Source organism: Hyperolius riggenbachi, chromosome 1, assembly GCF_040937935.1.
Source record: "Hyperolius riggenbachi isolate aHypRig1 chromosome 1, aHypRig1.pri, whole genome shotgun sequence".
NCBI classification, from domain to species: Eukaryota; Metazoa; Chordata; class Amphibia; order Anura; family Hyperoliidae; genus Hyperolius; species Hyperolius riggenbachi.
Genome location: NC_090646.1, coordinates 40,796,845 through 40,820,327, shown reverse-complemented (window position 1 = coordinate 40,820,327; position 23,483 = coordinate 40,796,845). Strand labels below are relative to the sequence as shown.

The 23,483-nt window shown below is 47.9% G+C and overlaps 1 protein-coding gene across 1 annotated transcript in view; it reads left to right on the top strand.

The window, feature by feature from the left end:
- LOC137547016 (vomeronasal type-2 receptor 26-like) overlaps nucleotides 1-22,291 on the top strand; it is a 28,820-nt gene extending 6,529 nt beyond the window's left edge. The window contains exons 3-4 of the mRNA XM_068270176.1: nucleotides 808-931; nucleotides 21,384-22,291. Of these exons, the coding sequence (XP_068126277.1) occupies nucleotides 808-931; nucleotides 21,384-22,291 (1,032 nt within the window). The remainder of the gene's footprint in view (nucleotides 1-807; nucleotides 932-21,383) is intronic.
- The last annotated feature ends 1,192 nt before the right edge of the window (nucleotides 22,292-23,483 follow it).

Sequence of the window (23,483 nt, the reverse complement as noted above, 5' to 3'; positions counted from 1 at the left end):
TAATGATTCCTGTAAATTTTGCAAAGTAAACGCAGAAAATCCTATTTTAGGCAGTGGCCATCTTGCCAAGCTAATGCTGACATCATATCCTTCCTGACTCTACTTTGCAATGCAAGTAGTATGCAAATGTATGAATAATGCAAGCTGTATGCAAACTTATGTTGGAAACACAAGATTCAGCATGTCGGGTGCTTTTTTTTCTACTGTGAAGGTAAGACAATTAACATTTAGTTCCAGCCAGAACTTTGTTTTTTGTGTTTTTTTTTTGTTTTGTTTGTTTTATTTTTTTTTACTTACAAGTGAGAGGGTGGATGAGAGTGTATTGGAGAGGAACATAAGTGTAATGTATTGTTCCAGGAGCTGTGTAAGGTCTGAGGTGTGTGTAGATTAGTGTTCACTCCCCCAGGATGGGCACTCTGAAGAGTGGGAACCTCCCACAGAATGTGTACAGCTGAGGAAAGAGGATATGACATCATATGCAGTTCTCCTCCAGGTCCACACTCTTTGATTCAGAGTGATGACTGTGCAGTGCCTCCATGCTTGTACATGGAAGAGTGTGTGAATGCAAATATGTCCAACAGTGGAGGGGTCATGGAGGATCGCGGTATAAAGAACAACCTACTAATGGGAAGTATTATTCCAGGGAATTCCATTGGACTATCTTAGTTAAACCCCCTTATAAAACTGCTTCTATCAGAAGGACAGAAATTGTTTTTGTTTCTTTGTTTTTTGCGTAAAATACATATTTTTTACCCTTTAGGCAAATTAACGGTCTCCATTTAACACCTGTAGATGGTTTATTTTCAGGCTCCGATATCTCGATGCTCAGCTCCCTGTTCACCTGGAAGTAGGAAAATTCCTGACTCATCAATCCATAAATGCTGCTATCAATGTATCAGATGTGCCAAGGGAGAAATATCCAACATGTCAGGTATGCCAACGCCCTGTTGTGAGTTTTATAGCAGCTACAGGTGATGAAGAAACTGAATTATAACTGTGCCTCCACTTTTATCAGAACCACACTCAATCTTGCAACATAGAAACGTGGGCACCAGTAAGTTCAGCAAACATTCGCCATTTATTGCACTTGAGTGTGTAAAACGTAAATAGCATCATTGCACATGGGTAACAACATGGTACTTCACCCATCCAGACGACAGCACACACCCAGAACCTGTCCTCTGACAATTGTTTTGCCCCAGCCAGTGCTTGATCACCGAGGGCTTGACTCTATGGTGCTATGCTGTTCAAAGATGCGCTATGTGCGTGTGCACTTCCGTTCCGCTGCCTGCCAATGACTGCTCATACCCGGCAACCTGTCACGTTAAGGAGTCATGTACAGGTATTGCCATGGTAACGGGTAAACTAACCTGAGCGGCATAGTCATGGGTACGCCCCACATAAACAATGAAGGCTGCAGCCAATTACGCCTGCATTAGCTGTGTCACACTATTGAACCTCCCAATCAAAGGGTCAAGCGGACAGGCATAAAGAGGAGAAGCAAATTCGGACTATTACATTAACCACTTAAGGACCGGGGCTGTTCTTTCAGATCTGCGCTGCGTGGGCTCTCCAGCCCGCCGTGCAGATTGTGTGCACGGCAGGTCGATCAGACTTCCCCCCTTTTTTCCCCACTAGGGGGATGACCTGCTGGGGGGGTCTGATCGGCGCCGCTCCGTGTGGCCGAGCAGGGGGGAGCTCTTCAAAGCCCCCCTCCACAGCATTTTCCGCGCTCCCTCCTTCCCCTTACCTCCCTCTTCCTTATTAGGCTGCGCAGGACGGATATCCGTCCTGCGCCATGTAGGATAGGCTTCATCCTATCAAATGACGGCGATCCCCGATCGCCAATCTGCCTTACGGCGCTGCGGTGCAGCAGCGCCGTATTGATGTAAACAGCAGGGATTTCTTCCCTGCGTGTTTACATTAGGCGTGTGAGCCACGATCGGCGGCTCGCACACTGTTCACGGAGACAGTCTCTGTGAACTGACATGGAAAGGAATGAGTGGCCGTTTCCATGTAATAACCACTTAAACCCGCCGCCGCCTATCGGCGTTAGGCGGTCCTTAGTTAAACACATGCCACTTCTAAATACAATCACTGTGGAAAATTTTACAAGATATAAAATTTAAACAGCATAATGTCATAGTCAAGCCAGCCATGATCAAGCACTGGCTGGTGCGAAAGAATTGTCGAAGGATGAGTTGTGGGTGTGTTGTGTCATCTGGATGGGTGAAGTACCATGATGTTTTTATCCATGTGCAATGCTCCTATCTATGTTTTACACATTCCAGTTCAATAAATGGCAAATGTTTGCTGAACTTACTGGTGCCCACATTTCTTTGTTGCAAGATTGAGTGTGGTCCCTAAGTGCAGCTGTTAATTCCTCCTGGTCCCCCAGTGCAGCCATTAACTTTGCTGGGTAGACATACCGTAATACTTGGGTCAATAAAAAAATCCAGCTTAAGAGGGTCAAATATTGTAGTCAACTTATAGACAAAGTTGACTTATTTATTTTTAAACAATACATGTTTATTAAGTATTTTATGAAGTCAGATTACAAACATGTCAAATAGTGGACATTAGATACAAGAAATACTAAAAGTATTACAGAATATCATTAATAAAACAATGAGTGTACAACAACAAACAAAATATCTGTTCAAAATAAACAGTATAACTGCAGAAAAAGGGAAGAGTTGGTGTACATTAGGTGGATGAGGTGTATCGATGATCCAGATGGGTGTTGGCTATAACTAGGGAGGATAGTGTCTAGAAGGGGGGGTTGTAGGAGAAAGGCATGAACAGGTCTAATTTTAAGAAGGGATCTCTGACCAAGCAATGTTCAACAGATGGGGAAGTTTATCCAGGTTTATAAAATCTAATGGATCTTTCCATTTGTAAGTTAAAGTCCACTTGGCATTTTAGTTGATAGAGAGGAAGGTTCTAATGATCTCCAGTTAGCAGTTATAAGACTTCTGGCAGCGTATAGTACCTGGGAAACTATAAATCGGTATTTAATAGGTATGGACATTATGCCTATATGCAGAAGTGCAAGTTGAGGAGTAATCACTAATTGTGATTGCATAATTTCACTTAACGCCTGGGCAATTGCTTTCCAAAAGGGTTGAATAATGGGGCATTCCTGTAGAAGGTGAAAAGTTGGCAATTCTCCTGGGGGTGAGGTACCATTTTAACAGGATGTTATGGAATGTTTCTCTATGATTTATACATGTAGAGAGGTGATTAATTGCTTTAGTGGAGGAGACTATGTCTAAATGGTCAATTGTACATTGGAAGTCGTCTGCTCAAGAATTGACAAACGTATGCAATCGTCTATGACTACACCTCATCAACTCTTCATACCATTGGGAGATGCCACCTCTAGTTTCAGATGGAGAGAAGAGAAGTGATATAACTTTCTTTGATACAAGTGGTAGAGGGTATTTATACGCAGAAAGAAGATGTTTAATGCGTAGATATTTAAATACATCTCTAGAGGGGATTGCAAATTTCCACGTAGGTCTGGAAATGAAAATAGTTCAGGTTTATCAAGAGGGAAAAGATCGGTAATGTAGGATATCAGGGGCGTTTCTAGGGTCCTTGGAGATCGGGGGCACCTGTGGGCACCAGGTGGGGAGGCATATGGCAAAAATGGGCGTGGCCATGCTGTGAGTGGGCGTGGCCAAATGTACATGAACTTAGCAGCGGTGTAAGCTACAGATAACGGGCCTGCCCATCGAAATATTGGATGGAGCCCCCCTGTCCTTTATTTAGATAATTTACAATCAGTATAGGCATAGATTAAAGATGTATACGCACATACAATTTTGATTGGTCACTCACTGACCCCCAATTTTACCACCCCCATGCAGTAAGTGGGCCAACAGACAATGAATTTTATGAACAGAGCTAAAATTGGCTAATCGAAATTGTATGTGTGTACCAGGCTTTACAGCTAATACTGTACATACTGAAAGTAGCAGGGATCAGCATACAATATAGCTGGTTTACAATCAGTAAAGGGACAGAGTAACACCTTACACTGTACACACTGGAGGTAGATCAGCACACAGTGCAGGCACTAGAGAACAGCGTATACTGTACATACTGTAGGCAGCAGAATTCAGCACACTGCAGCTAGCGTGCCAAAAATATGAGGATCACGTTGTGCGGCGCGCTTATCGCGCCGCACCAAAAAATGGGTGGGCCATGGACCAGAATATAGGTGTGGTAACGGGTGGAGACAAATTTACATGAACCTAGCAATGGTGGGACATTAGATTATGACAGTGGTGGCGAACCTTTTGGAGGCCGAGTGCCCAAACAGCAACCCAAAAGTCACTTATCTATCGCAAAGTGGCAACAGCAATTTAAACTAAATACTGTACAAACGTTTTAACTCATACATGAACATTATGGAAAATCCAAGTTGAAAATAAACAGTGAAGGTAAACAATTTCATCCATCCTACTCCTGAAAAATGTATTCCATTTTTTAGAACCTCCCAGTTTTATTTTCTGTTTTAAAAAGCTAAAAAAAGTGGGTTTAATGCTATTGTCTCATATGATAAGGATTCAGCTTTTCCCATAGTCTCGCAGTTAGCAATCATGTGACCCCCAACAAGACAAATTCAGCAATCATGAGGCCCCAAACAAATCATGAGGCCCCCAACAAGACAAATTCAGCAATCATGAGGCCCCAAACAAATCATGAGGCCCCCAACAAGACAAATTCAGCAATCATGAGGCCTCCAACAAATCACGAGGCCCCCAACCAGACAAATTCAGCAATCATGAGGCCCCCAACAAGACAAATTCAGCAATCTTGAGGCCCCCAACAAATCATAAGGCTCCCAACAAGACAAATTCAGCAGTCATGAGGCACATAAATAGACAGCATTTCACATAAATAGACAGAATGCCCCCTTAATATGGTAGCCCCCCAAGTTAGGTAGTGAGTGACAGGGACCCCCAGGTTAGCTAGTGAGTGACAGGCGCCTCCAGTTAGGTAGTGAGTGACAGCGACCCCGATAGTGAGTGACAGGGAGCCCCTTTAGGTAGTGAGTGAGTGCCAGGGAGCCCCTTTAGGCAGTGAGTGAGTGACAGGGAGGGCCTTTAGGTAGTGAGTGAGTGACAGGGAGCCCCTTTAGGCAGTGAGTGAGTGACAGGGAGCCCCTTTAGGTAGTGAGTGAGTGACAGGGAGCCCCTTTAGGCAGTGAGTGAGTGACAGGGAGCCCCTTTAGGCAGTGAGTGAGTGACAGGGAGCCTCTTTAGGTAGTGAGTGAGTGACAGGGAGCCCCTTTAGGTAGTGAGTGAGTGACAGGGAGCCCCTTTAGGCAGTGAGTGAGTGACAGGGAGCCCCTTTAGGCAGTGAGTAAGTGACAGGGAGGCCCTTTAGGTAGTGAGTAAGTGACAGGGAGCCCATTTAGGTAATGAGTGAGTGACAGGGAGGCCCTTTAGGTAGTGAGTGAGTGCCAGGGAGCCCCTTTAGGCAGTGAGTGAGTGCCAGGGAGCCCCTTTAGGCAGTGAGTGAGTGACAGGGAGCCCCTTTAGGTAGTGAGTGAGTGACAGGGAGACCCTTTAGGCAGTGAGTGAGTGACAGGGAGCCCCTTTAGGCAGTGAGTGAGTGACAGGAAGCCCCTTTAGGCAGTGAGTGAGTGACAGGGAGCCCCTTTAGGCAGTGAGTGAGTGCCAGGGAGCCCCTTTAGGTAGTAAGTGAGTGACAGGGAGCCCCTTTAGGTAGTGAGTGAGTGCCAGGGAGCCCCTTTCGGCAGTGAGTGATTTCCAGGGAGCACCTTTAGGCAGTGAGTGAGTGACAGGGAGCCCCTTTAGGCAGTGAGTGAGTGACAGGGAGCCCCTTTAGGCAGTGAGTGAGTGACAGGGAGCCCCTTTAGGTAGTGAGTGAGTGCCAGGGAGCCCATTTAGGCAGTGAGTGAGTGCCAGGGAGCCCCTTTAGGTAGTGAGTGAGTGCCAAGGAGCCCCTTTAGGCAGTGAGTGAGTGACAGGGAGCCCCTTTAGGTAGTGAGTGAGTGCCAGGGAGCCCATTTAGGCAGTGAGTGAGTGCCAGGGAGCCCCTTTAGGTAGTGAGTGAGTGACAGGGAGCCCCTTTAGGTAGTGCGTGAGTGACAGGGAGCCCATTAGATAGTGAGTGAGTGACAGGGAGCCCCTTTAGGTAGTGAGTGAGTGACAGGGAGGCCCTTTAGGTAGTAAGTGAGTGCCAGGGAGCCCCTTTAGGCAGTGAGTGAGTTCCAGGGAGCCCCTTTAGGCAGTGAGTGAGTGACAGGGAGCCCCTTTAGGCAGTGAGTGAGTGACTGGGAGCCCCTTTAGGCAGTGAGTGAGCGACAGGGAGCCCCTTTAGGTAGTGAGTGAGTGCCAGGGAGCCCCTTTAGGCAGTGAGTGAGTGACAGGGAGCCCCTTTAGGCAGTGAGTGAGTGACAGGGAGCCCCTTTAGGTAGTGAGTGAGTGACAGGGAGCCCCTTTAGGCAGTGAGTGAGTGACAGGGAGCCCCTTTAGGCAGTGAGTGAGTGACAGGGAGCCCCTTTAGGCAGTGAGTGAGTGACAGGGAGCCCCTTTAGGTAGTGAGTGAGTGACAGGGAGCCCCTTTAGGTAGTGAGTGAGTGACAGGGAGCCCCTTTAGGCAGTGAGTGAGTGACAGGGAGCCCCTTTAGGCAGTGAGTGAGTGACAGGGAGGCCCTTTAGGTAGTGAGTAAGTGACAGGGAGCCCCTTTAGGTAATGAGTGAGTGACAGGGAGGCCCTTTAGGTAGTGAGTGAGTGACAGGGAGCCCCTTTAGGTAGTGAGTGAGTGACAGGGAGCCCCTTTAGGCAGTGAGTGAGTGACAGGGAACCCGTTTAGGCAGTGAGTGAGTGACAGGGAGCCCCTTTAGGTAGTGTGTGAGTGACAGGGAGCCCCTTTAGGCAGTAAGTGAGTGACAGGGAGCCCCTTTAGGCAGTGAGTGAGTGACAGGGAGCCCCTTCAGGCATTGAGTGAGTGACAGGGAGCCCCTTTAGGCAGTGAGTGAGTGACAGGGAGCCCCTTTAGGTAGTAAGTGAGTGACAGGGAGCCCCTTTAGGTAGTGAGTGAGTGCCAGGGAGCCCCTTTAGGCAGTGAGTGAGTGACAGGGAGCCCCTTTAGGCAGTGAGTGAGTGACAGGGAGCCCCTTTAGGCAGTGAGTGAGTGCCAGGGAGCCCCTTTAGGTAGTGAGTGAGTGCCAGGGAGCCCATTTAGGCAGTGAGTGAGTGCCAGGGAGCCCCTTTAGGCAGTGAGTGAGTGACAGGGAGCCCCTTTAGGCAGTGAGTGAGTGACAGGGAGCCCCTTTAGGAAGTGAGTGAGTGACAGGGAGCCCCATTAGGGAATGACTGAGTGCCAGGGAGCCCCTTTGGGCAGTGAGTGAGTGACAGGGAGCCCCTTTAGGTAGTGAGTGAGTGACAGGGAGCCCATTAGACAGTGAGTGAGTGACAGGGAGCCCCTTTAGGTAGTGAGTGAGTGACAGGGAGGCCCTTTAGGTAGTGAGTGAGTGCCAGGGAGCCCCTTTAGGCAGTGAGTGAGTTCCAGGGAGCCCCTTTAGGCAGTGAGTGAGTGACAGGGAGCCCCTTTAGGCAGTGAGTGAGTGACAGGGAGCCCCTTTAGGCAGTGAGTGAGTGACAGGGAGCCCCTTTAGGTAGTGAGTGAGTGACAGGGAGCCCCTTTAGGTAGTGAGTGAGTGACAGGGAGCCCCTTTAGGTAGTGAGTGAGTGACAGGGAGCCCCTTTAGGTAGTGAGTGAGTGACAGGGAGCCCCTTTAGGCAGTGAGAGAGTGACAGGGATCCCCTTTAGGCAGTGAGTGAGTGACAGGGAGGCCCTTTAGGTAGTGAGTAAGTGATAGGGAGCCCCTTTAGGTAATGAGTGAGTGACAGGGAGGCCCTTTAGGTAGTGAGTGAGTGACAGGGAGCCCCTTTAGGTAGTGAGTGAGTGACAGGAAACCCCTTTAGGCAGTGAGTGAGTGACAGGGAGCCCCTTTAGGCAGTGAGTGAGTGCCAGGGAGCCCCTTTAGGTAGTGAGTGAGTGCCAGGGAGCCCATTTAGGCAGTGAGTGAGTGCCAGGGAGCCCCTTTAGGCAGTGAGTGAGTGACAGGGAGCCCCTTTAGGCAGTGAGTGAGTGACAGGTAGCCCCTTTAGGAAGTGAGTGAGTGACAGGGAGCCCCATTAGGGAATGACTGAGTGCCAGGGAGCCCCTTTGGGCAGTGAGTGAGTGACAGGGAGCCCCTTTAGGTAGTGAGTGAGTGACAGGGAGCCCATTAGACAGTGAGTGAGTGACAGGGAGCCCCTTTAGGTAGTGAGTGAGTGACAGGGAGGCCCTTTAGGTAGTGAGTGAGTGCCAGGGAGCCCCTTTAGGCAGTGAGTGAGTTCCAGGGAGCCCCTTTAGGCAGTGAGTGAGTGACAGGGAGCCCTTTTAGGCAGTGAGTGAGTGACAGGGAGCCCCTTTAGGCAGTGAGTGAGTGACAGGGAGCCCCTTTAGGCAGTGAGTGAGTGACAGGGAGCCCCTTTAGGCAGTGAGTGAGTGACAGGGAGCCCCTTTAGGTAGTGAGTGAGTGACAGGGAGCCCCTTTAGGTAGTGAGTGAGTGACAGGGAGCCCCTTTAGGTAGTGAGTGAGTGACAGGGAGCCCCTTTAGGCAGTGAGAGAGTGACAGGGATCCCCTTTAGGCAGTGAGTGAGTGACAGGGAGGCCCTTTAGGTAGTGAGTAAGTGACAGGGAGCCCCTTTAGGTAATGAGTGAGTGACAGGGAGGCCCTTTAGGTAGTGAGTGAGTGACAGGGAGCCCCTTTAGGTAGTGAGTGAGTGACAGGGAGCCCCTTTAGGCAGTGAGTGAGTGACAGGAAACCCCTTTAGGCAGTGAGTGAGTGACAGGGAGCCCCTTTAGGTAGTGTGTGAGTGACAGGGAGCCCCTTTAGGCAGTGAGTGAGTGACAGGGAGCCCCTTTAGGCAGTGAGTGAGTGACAGGGAGCCCCTTTAGGCAGTGAGTGAGTGACAGGGAGCCCCTTTAGGCAGTGAGTGAGTGACAGGGAGCCCCATTAGGGAATGACTGAGTGCCAGCGAGCCCCTTTAGGCAGTGAGTGAGTGACAGGGAGCCCCTTTAGGCAGTGAGTGAGTGACAGGGAGCCCCTTTAGGCAGTGAGTGAGTGACAGGGAGCCCCTTTAGGTAGTGAGTGAGTGCCAGGGAGCCCCTTTAGGCAGTGAGTGAGTGACAGGGAGCCCCTTTAGGCAGTGAGTGAGTGACAGGGAGCCCCTTTAGGCAGTGAGTGAGTGCCAGGGAGCCCCTTTAGGCAGTGAGTGACAGGGAGCCCCTTTAGGCAGTGAGTGAGTGATAGGGAGCCCCTTTAGGTAGTGAGTGAGTGCCAGGGAGCCCCTTTAGGTAGTAAGTGAGTGACAGGGAGCCCCTTTAGGTAGTAAGTGAGTGACAGGGAGCCCCTTTAGGTAGTGAGTGAGTGACAGGGAGCCCCTTTAGGCAGTGAGTGAGTGACAGGGAGCCCCTTTAGGCAGTGAGTGAGTGACAGGGAGCCCCTTTAGGCAGTGAGTGAGTGCCAGGGAGCCCCTTTAGGCAGTGAGTGACAGGGAGCCCCTTTAGGCAGTGAGTGAGTGACAGGGAGCCCCTTTAGGTAGTGAGTGAGTGACAGGGAGCCCCTTTAGGTAGTAAGTGAGTGACAGGGAGCCCCTTTAGGTAGTAAGTGAGTGACAGGGAGCCCCTTTAGGCAGTGAGTGATTTCCAGGGAGCCCCTTTTGGCAGTGAGTGAGTGACAGGGAGCCCCTTTAGGCAGTGAGTGAGTGACAGGGAGCCCCTTTAGGCAGTGAGTGAGTGACAGGGAGCCCCTTTAGGCAGTGAGTGAGTGACAGGGAGCCCCTTTAGGCAGTGAGTGACAGGGAGCCCCTTTAGGCAGAGAGTGAGTGACAGGGAGCCCCTTTAGGTAGTGAGTGAGTGCCAGGGAGCCCCTTTAGGCAGTGGGTGAGTGACAGAGAGCCCCTTTAGGCAGTGAATGAGTGACAGGGAGCCCCTTTAGGTAGTGAGTGAGTGCCAGGGATCCCCTTTAGGAAGTGAGTGAGTGACAGGGAGCCCCTTTAGGAAGTGAGTGAGTGACAGGGAGCCCCATTAGGGAATGAGTGAGTGACAGGGAGCCCCTTTAGGCAGTGAGTGAGTGACAGGGAGCCCCTTTAGGTAGAGAGTGAGTGACAGGGAGCCCCTTTAGGTAGAGAGTGAGTGACAGGGAGCCCCTTTAGGTAGAGAGTGAGTGACAGGGAGCCCCTTTAGGTAGAGAGTGAGTGACAGGGAGCCGCCACCGCCGCTCCCCCCCCTTACCTCGCAATCAGCAGACCTCAGAATCAGCGGCGACCCAACCAGTAGTACGTGCGGGCGCCAGACGCACCCGCTCTATATGCAGAAGTGATGTCACTTCCGCATATCAGTGCGGGCGCTGGGTCCTAGCGCCCGCACGATTGGTCGCCGCCTGATCGAGGTCTGAGTGATGCGGCGGCGGCTGGAGGGAGCCGCTGACAGAGGGGGTGAGTGCCGGCCGGGCGGAGATCCGTTGCACCCCAGGACAGATTGGGGGCACGTGCCCCCCCCCCCAAAATAGGGCTAGCGACGCCCCTGTAGGATATACCTGCTTCTTTCCAACGCTTTAGGTCTAAATCAGGAGTAAGTAGTGAAAGGGATTCTATGTGTAAATAACACAAAACAATGCTGCGCCACCCCACTACTAATTACCGTCTCTATTAAGCTAAAGTGCGCTGTGTCCAATCCTCTTGAGATACTTTGTATAAAAATCATTCCACTGCGCGCTTATAATCAGATTGAAGCCACCTATGCACAGGTGGGAGCCTCGCTTATTATGTGGTGTACTAGGAACATCAGCATTCCACATCCATTAGTCAGGTAAAAAAAGGCCTCTCTTTTATTCTTAGATAAAACACAAAATAAAACTCATTGTGCAGTATTCAAGCACTAATTAAAACACAATCCTGCGCCTCTCGCGCCCGTATCACACTTACAGGATCCACATGGTGAGATCAGCTTATCACAGCGGCTGGGCTTGGGGTTCCGTGCGTCTCCTTCCACCGGACCGTTCGCGGCGTCCCGCTATGTCCCGCTCCACGCACTCCCACAGCACTTCCGCGTTATGCGTCAGGCGTACTGGCTCCGCCCTACGCGTTTCGTCACAATGACTCATCAGGGGCTAGCGTTGCCAGTACGCCAGCCACACTTGTAGTCCATCCCTTTGACGTCACCCGCCCCCTCCGCTTTTCGCCCATCCCTTCCCAGTCCGGCCGCTGTCACAAGCCGTAACAATACATTATATTCGCCACTCTAACTAGCCTAATACAGGACCCACTCCTGTTATATCTAACAACCCTCCCCCCATCAACATTCAATTACCATCACTCCCCTTGTTGCCATTCGCCCGCCCCCTCCCAATATCACCCTTATCACAGGCTGCTGCAGTATAATATATTAACAATTCTGACTAGTCTAATACAGGACCCACTCCTAATCTATCTAATAACCCTTCCCACATCAATTGGCATGCACATTCCTACCTCTCGTGTTGCACCCATCAACATGGTGGCTTCTACCATAAACACAGTGGTCTGCCATCTAGTGGTATAAATCTATATACATCTATTTCTTTTGCCCCCTAAAACTCCAAATCTGCTCAGTCCAAATCTATATACCCACTATACACAACCTCCATTATCCAGATCCCATTTTGCCTTCCACTAGTCCCTTCTAACCTTAGTCATTACTAATAAAACAGTTTAGGTCAAATTCTATGTTTAACCCTGTTGGGGCAAATGAATTGAGATGATATATCCATCTCCCCTCTGCCCTTGATATGTCCTTCTGCTTACTTGATCCCCTCCATTTTGGGACCCACTTCTCAATACCCATGAACTTCAATTTCGTCGGATCCTTTCCATGACTTTCTTTAAAGTGTCTAGAAACACTATGTGTCTCAAGCCCCTTTTGAATGTTATATATATGCTCCCCTATTCGTTTATGCAGTGCCCTAGTGGTTCGGCCCACATATTCTAGGCCACATGGGCACCACAAAATATAAACCACCCCCACCGATGTGCAAGTAACACATTGCCTCAACTTATGTTCATACCCCGTGTTCCTTGCTACAAACCGGTCCCCCCTCACTGGGCCTGCCTCCCGACATCCCCTACATTTCCGACATGGGAAGAATCCACTTTGCCCCAATAAGTTGGTTCCCTGATGCACTGGTGGGTCTATATAGCTGGCTACTAGTCTGGACTTAAGATTGGGTGCCCTTCTATAAATGAAGGACGGTTTTTCCGGGACATACTTACCTAGGGTCTCATCCATCCTTATGATATTCCAGTGTTTATTCACCACTCTTTCAAACTGTCTATGCTGACCATTAAATCCCAACTGTAGAGCAAATTCCTGATTACCCGGTGGGGGTCTGGTGGCATTACCCACAAGGAGCCCTCTATCCATTCCCTCTACCTCTCTAGCCACCTGTTCCACTGCCTTTCTCTCATACCCCTTCTCCACAAACCGAATAATGAGTATTCGACTTTGTGTTATATAATCCTCATGATTCGTACAATTCCTTTTAATTCTTATCAATTGGCCCTTAGGAATGTTATCCCACACGCAAAGGGGATGGAAATAGTGGAGGAAGCCCTGTTAAATGGATCAGGTTTGGATGGAAGGCAGGTCAACTTCATACTGGAGTTGTTGGAGTTCTCTATGAGGCACAACTACTTCTGGTATGATGGGGACTATTTCCTCCAGACCCAAGGCTGTGCTATGGGGGCAAAATACGCACCCAGTGTGGCAAATCTGTATATGGGGAAATGGGAAAAATTGGTGAGTGAGGGAGCATTTAGCTCAAAAGTGGTCATGTGGACTAGGTTTATTGATGACCTTATGTTCATTTGGAGGGGGTCGAGGGAGGAGTTGGAGATATTTTGTGCAGAAATTAACCAGATGTGGGGGGAAATTGAGCTTACATTTACGGTCAGTCAGGAAAGAGTACAGTTCCTGGATTTGGAAATATGGAAGGAGGGGGGTAGACTGGTCTCGAAAACATATTTCAAACCAACCTACAGAAACGGTTACATCCCTAGATCAAGCTGCCATCATGATAGGTGGTTAAATAACATTCCTAAGGGCCAATTGATAAGAATTAAAAGGAATTGTACGAATCATGAGGATTATATAACACAAGTCGAATACTCATTAATTGGTTTGTGGAGAAGGGGTATGAGAGAAAGGCAGTGGAACAGGTGGCTAGAGAGGTAGAGGGAATGGATAGAGGGCTCCTTGTGGGTAATGCCACCAGACCCCCACCGGGTAATCAGGAATTTGCTCTACAGTTGGGATTTAATGGTCAGCATAGACAGTTTGAAAGAGTGGTGAATAAACACTGGAATATCATAAGGATGGATGAGACCCTAGGTAAGTATGTCCCGGAAAAACCGTCCTTCATTTATAGAAGGGCACCCAATCTTAAGTCCAGACTAGTAGCCAGCTATATAGACCCACCAGTGCATCAGGGAACCAACTTATTGGGGCAAAGTGGATTCTTCCCATGTCGGAAATGTAGGGGATGTCGGGAGGCAGGCCCAGTGAGGGGGGACCGGTTTGTAGCAAGGAACACGGGGTATGAACATAAGTTGAGGCAATGTGTTACTTGCACATCGGTGGGGGTGGTTTATATTTTGTGGTGCCCATGTGGCCTAGAATATGTGGGCCGGACCACTAGGGCACTGCATAAACGAATAGGGGAGCATATATATAACATTCAAAAGGGGCTTGAGACACATAGTGTTTCTAGACACTTTAAAGAAAGTCATGGAAAGGATCCGACGAAATTGAAGTTCATGGGTATTGAGAAGTGGGTCCCAAAATGGAGGGGATCAAGTAAGCAGAAGGACATATCAAGGGCAGAGGGGAGATGGATATATCATCTCAATTCATTTGCCCCAACAGGGTTAAACATAGAATTTGACCTAAACTGTTTTTTTTAGTAATGACTAAGGTTAGAAGGGACTAGTGGAAGGCAAAATGGGATCTGGATAATGGAGGTTGTGTATAGTGGGTATATAGATTTGGACTGAGCAGATTTGGAGTTTTAGGGGGCAAAAAGAAATAGATGTATATAGATTTATACCACTAGATGGCAGACCACTGTGTTTATGTTAGAAGCCACCATGTTGATGGGTGCAACACGAGAGGTAGGAATGTGCATGCCAATTGATGTGGGAAGGGTTATTAGATAGATTAGGAGTGGGTCCTGTATTAGACTAGTCAGAATTGTTAATATATTATACTGCAGCAGCCTGTGATAAGGGTGATATTGGGAGGGGGTGGGCGAATGGCAACAAGGGGAGTGATGGTAATTGAATGTTGATGGGGGGAGGGTTGTTAGATATAACAGGAGTGGGTCCTGTATTAGGCTAGTTAGAGTGGCGAATATAATGTATTGTTACGGCTTGTGACAGCGGCCGGACTGGGAAGGGATGGGCGAAAAGCGGAGGGGGCGGGTGACGTCAAAGGGATGGACTACAAGTGTGGCTGGCGTACTGGCAACGCTAGCCCCTGATGAGTCATTGTGACGAAACGCGTAGGGCGGAGCCAGTACGCCTGACGCATAACGCGGAAGTGCTGTGGGAGTGCGTGGAGCGGGACATAGCGGGACGCCGCGAACGGTCCGGTGGAAGGAGACGCACGGAACCCCAAGCCCAGCCGCTGTGATAAGCTGATCTCACCATGTGGATCCTGTAAGTGTGATACGGGCGCGAGAGGCGCAGGATTGTGTTTTAATTAGTGCTTGAATACTGCACAATGAGTTTTATTTTGTGTTTTATCTAAGAATAAAAGAGAGGCCTTTTTTTACCTGACTAATGGATGTGGAATGCTGATGTTCCTAGTACACCACATAATAAGCGAGGCTCCCACCTGTGCATAGGTGGCTTCAATCTGATTATAAGCGCGCAGTGGATTGATTTTTATACAAAGATTCTATGGGTAGTTTAAGCCTATTTATATCCAAGACAATTTTGGGGGTTTTAGTGAGCTGAGACCAGGATGTAGACCAGGCTTGGACTGATGGATAGTTTGATTTGATGGTTTGTGCCCCTAGTAGTTGAAGTGATACGAGTTGTAGTAAGTTAGAGGTAGTGTTGGGCGAACAGTGTTCGCCACTGTTCGGGTTCTGCAGAACATCACCCTGTTCGGGTGATGTTCGAGTTCGGCCGAACACCTGATTGTGTTCGACCAAACCGTTCGGCCACATGGCCGAACTAAGAGCGCATGGCCGAACGTTCCCCTAATGTCCGGCTAGCCCTGTGTTTGGCCGAACGGGTCACGTGGTTCGGACCCGAACGCGCTCTGATTGGCCGTACTGTCACGTGGTTCGGGTAAATAAATACCCGAACCACGTCATATCTCCGCCATTTGTCTGTGGGTTTAGCTTTGGGTAGGCAGGCAGGGTAGTTCGCGCTCCAGCCACGCTAGCCAGGGTCCCCCCAGTCATTGTGTCGCTGCTGGGAATAGTAGTACACCGCTCGCTCAGCCACACTATATAGCATTCTGTTTACTGCCACTCTGTGTCTGCTGGGAATAGTAGTACACCGCTCGCTCAGCCACACTATATAGCATTCTGTTTACTGCCACTCTGTGTACCTCGCTCAGCCACACTATATAGCATTCTGTTTACTGCCACTCTGTGTCTGCTGGGAATAGTAGTACACCGCTCGCTCAGCCACACTATATAGCATTCTGTTTACTGCCACTCTGTGTACCTAGCTCAGCCACACTATATAGCATTGTGTTTACTGCCACTCTGTGTCTGCTGGGAATAGTAGTACACCGCTCGCTCAGCCACACTATATAGCATTCTGTTTACTGCCACTCTGTGTACCTCGCTCAGCCACACTATATAGCATTGTGTTTACTGCCACTCTGTGTCTGCTGGGAATAGTAGTACACCGCTCGCTCAGCCACACTATATAGCATTCTGTTTACTGCCACTCTGTGTACCTCGCTCAGCCACACTATATAGCATTCTGTTTACTGCCACTCTGTGTCTGCTGGGAACAGTAGTACACCGCTCGCTCAGCCACACTATATAGCATTCTGTTTACTGCCACTCTGTGTACCTCGCTCAGCCACACTATATAGCATTGTGTTTACTGCCACTCTGTGTCTGCTGGGAACAGTAGTACACCGCTCGCTCAGCCACACTATATAGCATTGTGTTTACTGCCACTCTGTGTACCTTGCTCAGCCACACTATATAGCATTGTGTTTACTGCCACTCTGTGTACACCGCTCACCCAGCACACTATATAGCATTGTGTTTACTGCCACTCTGTGTCTGCTGGGAACAGTAGTACACCGCTCGCTCAGCCACACTATATATCATTGTGTTTACTGCCACTCTGTGTACACCGCTCACCCAGCACACTATATAGCATTGTGTTTACTGCCACTCTGTGTCTGCTGGGAACAGTAGTACACCGCTCGCTCAGCCACACTATATAGCATTGTGTTTACTGCCACTCTGTGTACACCGCTCACCCAGCACACTATATAGCATTGTGTTTACTGCCACTCTGTGTCTGCTGGGAACAGTAGTACACTGCCGCTCACTCAGTCACCCCATTACTATATAGCATTGCTGGGATCTGTAGTACTCTGCTCACCCACCCATACCATTGTACTGCCAGTCACTGTGTATATTGCTGGAATCTGTAGTACTTCACTCACCGTCAACCACTATATAGCATTGTGTACTCTGCCAGTCAGTGTGTATATTGCTGCGATCAGTAATAACCTACTCAACATCAACCACTATATGAGCTCACCATGAGTTCCTCAGAGACCTCCGTTGTGAGCAGCACTCCCAACAACAGCAACAGCCAACGCCCCACGCAAGCTATAACATCCACCCCAGCAGCCAGTGGTCAGCAGCAGCCCTCCCCGGAGGAGAACGTTGTGTCCATCGGTCCGGCGCCAGAGCGATTATTGAGGGCTGCCATTGAGGAGATGATGGGGCCTGATGTGAAGGAGGAGGTCGGGCTCAGGCCAGCATCCCAAGTTAATGTTGAGGACGATGAGGGGTCTGTGTCTGGGAATGTTGGGGTGGCAGAGGTGGTGGGTGGGTCAGACTCAGGAGAAGAGTTGTATGATGAGGATGAGGATCGGGACCATCTGTATATGCCTCAGAGTCCGACCCCAGAAAACATGTTGTATCGTGTGTTTAGGTACTAAAATCTGCGTTCCCACTTCCCAGTACTGCCCGGGTCCACGGATCCATATAATTTTTTGTGCAGCACTATCAAACTGTGGTACTATGAGTGAGTTGCCATGGTCCTTCTGTGCTGTCACACTCACTGTCTGTCTGCAGATGGATTGTTCAACACAGCTACCCCAGCTGACATGTAGTCCTTGACCATCTTCTCCAGGCGATTGGTGTTGGAGGACGTGGAACTGCCCGATTGCTGTTCTGTGGGCTGCTGCATGGGTGTCAGAAAATCTTCCCACTCCAAGGACACTGCCAATACCATTCCCTTTTGGGCACTAGCAGCAGCTTGTGTTCTTTGCTGCCCTCCTGGTCCTCCTGGGTTTGCTGAAGTCAGTCTGTCTGCGTACAACTGGCTAGAGAAGGAGGAGGATGTCAATCTCCTCTCTAAAGTCTCCATCCTCAACAGGCCTGCTGGAATTGTTCCATTTTTGACCTGTCTGACACTTTCTTCAATCAGTTTTTTAACATTGTGTTTGTATAAACTGGGTATAAACCCAGTAATTGGTGTTGTCCAGAATAATGAATAATAACGAATAGTGAATAATGCGCGGGCCGCGTTTAATGCAGTCTAGCATGAATTGAGCCATGTGTGCCAGAGAGTCCTGCCAGACTCCTCTGTCTTCACGTTCTTGTGAGCGTTGTGATTGTTGTGATGCACCATATTCGTCACCAGCATCACTTTCTTCCTCTTCTGCTGTCCATTCCCGCTAAATTGTGGAAGTCCAACGTGCACCGCTCTGTCCCTCGGCAGTGGGGGCATCCAATTCCTGCTCCAACTCCAGCTGTTCCTCGTCCTGTTCTTTGTCATAGCTGGGACCAGCGTTTCCTGAGGCAGGTTGCCTGATGTTGGTATCATCACGCTGATCGTTTTCATCTTCAGATTCCCCCACTTGCATCATGCCAGCGGTTTCCATCTTCAACATTGATTTCTTCAGTAAACACAGCAGTGGTATTGTAATGCTGACTGTAGAGTTGTCACTGCTCAGTCACAAGCAACGTGGATTGCTCAAAATTTTGGAGGACTTGGCAGAGATCCAACATGGTGGCCCAATCAGATCCACAGAAGCTTGGTAGCTAGCTGCTGAAATGCGCCTCGGCACTGCGCAAAAGCGTGCTAGCATGTGCAGCGTAGAATTCCAGCGCGTAGGGAGGGACATCACCCAGCGAGCGATGGTGCACTACATTGAAGCGCTCCTGCATCTCTTGGTGAGTCCTTCAGAAGCGGTACTGGACTTTAAAAAATGTTGTTTTTTTCCTTCAACAGAAGATCTGCCACGTTGGAGTGAGGAGGACGCCGCCGACCCCGACACCAAGCTGAACCCCGGCGAACTCCAAGCAGAGGATCTTCAGGAACCCTCAAGACTTTGAGCAAGCTGAGGAGGATCAGCAGTCCCGACGAGACCTCTCCTCATATGTGACTGTGTGCAGTGGAGTAGAGCTCCCCAGAACAACCTCTTACTTGTCACTTTGTCACTGGTCACTTTGTCACTTTGTCATTTTGTCACTTTGTCACTTTGTCACTTGTCACTTTGTCACTTGTCACTTTGTCACTTTGTCACTTGTCACTTTGTCATTTTGTCACTTTGTCATTTTGTCACTTTGTCAGTCACTTTGTCACTTTGTCACTGGTCACTTTGTCACTTTTCACTTTGTCACTGGTCACTTGGTCACTTGTCACTTGGTCACTTGGTCACTTGTCCAGATGATCTCGGTACACCTCCTGCGATTCAAATTCCTGCACACATTGCTCTGGGATTTGGGTGTGATGAATGATGCATCTAACTGGCCACCGGAGGCAATTAAGGCCTTCAAAACATTGAAAGCAGCTTTCTGTTCCGCCCCCATTTTGCGTCATGTTGAGTTGTTGACGTCATGTTCATCCTCGGCCTCGCCTTGCATTTCAGTGCGAGGTGCATTTTCCACAGAAAAAGGTTGTGAATCCGGGCACAACATTTGTGGCTGTTCCATTGACCTTTCACAGGTAGAAGATTGTGGGGGTGGGAATAGCTCCTCCGAATAGCCCATTGTGTCCTGAAGACTACTCATTGCACTGCTTTGCGTACGCATTTTTTTGTCCTCATGCAAGGCCTGAGTTGCGCCTGAAAGCGTGGCCTTCTCCTCCTGCGCCTCCTCCTGTTCCATCACGTGTGCTGCTGCTGCTGCTGGGTTAGCGTTGCCGGTCCCTGTTTATGGAACCTCTCATCTTTATTACATTTATGACTGCATGGCGGTAAAAAGCATGCTATCCGCACGCTTCTTGTCCTCCTGCAAGGCCTGGGTTGTTGTGTCTCAAAGCGTGGCCTTCTCCTCCTGCGCCTCCTCCTGTTCCATCACGTTTGCTGCTGCTGGGTTAGCGTTGCCGCGTGGTCCCTGTTTATTGAACCTCTTATCTTTATTACATTTATGACTGCATGGCGGTACAAAGCATGCTATCCGCACGCTTCTTGTCCTCATGCAAGGCCTGGGTTGTTGTGTCTCAAAAAGCGTGGCCTTCTCCTCCTGTGCCTCCTCCTGTTCCATCACGTGTGCTGCTGCTGCTGCTGGGTTAGCGTTGCCGGTCCCTGTTTATGGAACCTCTCATCTTTATTACATGTATGACTGCATGGCGGTACAAAGCATGCTATCCGCACGCTTCTTGTCCTCATGCAAGGCCTGGGTTGTTGTGTCTCAAAAAGCGTGGCCTTCTCCTCCTGTGCCTCCTCCTGTTCCATCACGTGTGCTGCTGCTGCTGCTGGGTTAGCGTTGCCGGTCCCTGTTTATGGAACCTCTCATCTTTATTACATGTATGACTGCATGGCGGTAAAAAGCATGCTATCCGCACGCTTCTTGTCCTCATGCAAGGCCTGGGTTGTTGTGTCTCAAAAAGCGTGGCCTTCTCCTCCTGCGCCTTCTCCTCCTGTTCCATCACGTGTGCTGCTGCTGGTGCTGGGTTAGCGTTACCGGTCCCTTTTCCTGGAACCTCTTCTCTGTATTACATTTATGACTGCATGGCGACAAAAAGCATGTTACCTGTGCAAAGAAACATGACATTTTCCACATTTAAAAGACATTTTTGCCTTTGAAACTTTACAATCAATTTTCTCAAAAACTATAAGCTCTTTTTCAAATATTTTTTTTCCTCTTGTACCCACTCCCAAGGTGCACATACCCTGCAAATTTGGGGTATGTAGCATGTAAGGAAGCTTTACAAAGCATGAAAGTTCGGGTCCCCATTGACTTCCATTATGTTCGGAGTTCGGCGCGAACACTCGAACATCGCGGCGATGTTCGGCGAACGTTCGCGTGTTCGCCCCAACACTAGCTAGAGGAGTGTTCTGAGTGAACCCATTTTTTGGACGTTTCCACTTTCCACCAGTCTGTGGCTGCATCTAATAGGCTGGCATAGTTGTAAAATTTAAGAAATGGAAAACCTACTCCTCCTAGAACTTTTGGAACATTTAAGTTAGTATATGCTAGTTAGTATATGCTACCCTATGCTTTTTTTTACCCCATAAATAGTTAGCAACAGATTTGTGTAATTTAGAGAAGAAGTTATTGGGTAATGGGATGTGGACTGTTCTAAAAAAGTACAACAGTTTGGGTAGAATTTTCATTTGGAAAGCTGCCATCTTTCCGAACCATGAGAGTTCAAACTTAGAAATCAAGCCTAGTTCTCTTGGAATGGAGGTAAGCAGTGGAAGATAGTTGGCTTCATATAGTTTATTAGTATTATTAGGGAGGTTAATACCTAAGTAAGGTATATTTTTTTGGGCCCAGTGGAATTGGAACTTAGCAGAAATTTGTTGTTTTAATATGGGAGGTATATTGATACCCAGCATTAAGGATTTTCCTTCATTTACTTTATAATATGATACCGCGGCGCTGAATAGTTATTTAGGGTGTCTGATATTTATTGTAAAGAATTAAGGGGATCAGTCACAGAAATAATGACATCCTCTGCAAATAACCCAATCTTATGGGTTTGCCCTTGAATGTCTATCCCAAAGTTGACTTATATTAGAGGATACATGGGTAGGTAATTATTATCATACATTATTAAGTGGATGATGTCATTGTGTTTATTCTTGCAGACAGTGAGAACTGCATGCAATGTCCTGATGTAAAATGGCCAAACGAGGAGATGAATCGCTGTATTCCAAAACTGGAGGAGTTCCTCTCCTACACGAAGGATGGAATTGCTGTTGTATTTTCATCAATCTCCATTTTATGTTGTCTTCTGGCTGGTTTAATATTGGCAGTTTTTGCATATTACCAGGACACCCCCATTGTTAAAGCTAATAACAGGAACCTGAGCTATCTTCTCCTGGTCTCCATCATGCTGAGCTTCCTCTGTGTCTTCTTGTTCCTCGGTCCTCCAGTAGATGTAACCTGCAGGCTACGTGTGACGTCTTTTGGTGTCATCTTCTCAGCAGCCATCTCTTCTCTGCTTGCTAAAAGTATCATGGTTTGCATTGCTTTTAAAGCCACCAAACCTGGGAAGTCCTGGAAAAAGTGGATGGGAACCAAATTATCAAATTCTCTTGTGTTTCTGTGCTCATTGGTACAAGTAATAATCTGTTTGACTTGGTTGTCTGTTTCTCCTCCCTTCCAGGAGAGAGACACTCACACTTATCAGGAGAAGATTGTCATTCAGTGTAATGAAGGGTCAGTTATTGGGTTCTATACTGTGATGGGATATATGGGGATTCTGGCAGCTGTTAGTTTCATAATAGCATTTTTAGCCAGGACATTACCGGACAGCTTTAATGAAGCCAAGTACATCACGTTCAGCATGCTGGTGTTCTGCAGTGTCTGGATTGCCATGATCCCGGCCTATCTCAGCACCAAAGGGAAATACATGGTGGCTGTGCAGGTTTTTGCTATTATGGCATCAAGTGCTGGACTTCTTAGTTGTATATTTTTTCCAAAAATCTACGTAATTCTATTCAGGCCTGACTTAAACACAAAAATGGGTTTATTAGGAAGCAAAGCAAACTAGGCTTAGAGCTATGCATGTGGGTCAAAACGATGTCCAAAAATGCAAAAAATAAAATGCATACTTGGCAATGTGCAGTATTCAAGAGATTTATTTATGTATTTATTTTTGGTATAATCTTGGGACCATTTTATTAAATAACCATAATTGCATTTTCTACTTTTCCACTTTTTAAACTTTAAATACGATTTTATTTCAGGCAGGCTGAGATAGTTTTCACTTCAAACACATCTTTAACATTGTTCTACTCCACCAGCATAGTCAGATTAAAAGTCCAGAGTCATGTAAAACTCTCTGGTTGGGGCACACTTGTCTGTCAGTTTACTGTGAGTGATGATTTCCTGCACATCTGGGAGTTGTTCACGAAGTACCTGTAAAAAAGCTTTGAGCAGATAATATTAGTAATCTCACCCTGTGCTAAGGCTGGCGGTGTACCATGCATCATACTAGAAGCGTGACCTGCAGACGGTATATGGGTAATACGTAAGTCATTATGGTAACATGCATTCTTACCATAGAAAAGCTTTCTTTATACATATATCAGCATAAAGATGTGCTACCTTCCAAAATTCTAAAACTACATCAAAAAATAAAAAAATAAAATGGCAGATTTTACTCAGTGTATCAGTAGGTATACAATTAATTTGGTGCTTTAAAGGGAATCTGAAGTGAAAATTAACTTATGAAATCATGATTTACATGTGAAGTACAGCTAAGAAATAGAACATTAGTAGCACAGATATTAGTCTCATATTGTTTCCGGTACAGGAAGGAGTTAAGAAACATCAGTTGTTATCTAAGCAAAAAAGCTTTTCTGAGCTCTCTGCCCAAACTTTGGTTGGCTACAGTGCTTTTTTTCCTGAAGCACTTATCTCAATTTATATCTATCTATACGTACAGTGGCTTGCAAAAGTATTCGGCCCCCTTGAAGTTTTCCACATTTTGTCACATTACTGCCACAAACATGCATCAATTTTATTGGAATTCCATGTGAACAACCAATACAAAGTGGTGTACATGTGAGAAGTGGATCAAAAATCATACATCATTCCAAACATTTTTTACAAATAAATAACTGCAAAGTGGGGTGTGCGTAATTATTCAGCCCCCTTTGGTCTGAGTGCAGTCAGTTGCCTATAGACATTGCCTGATGAGTGCTAATTAATATACTATAGCGGTATGTGCTCTCCTCCTC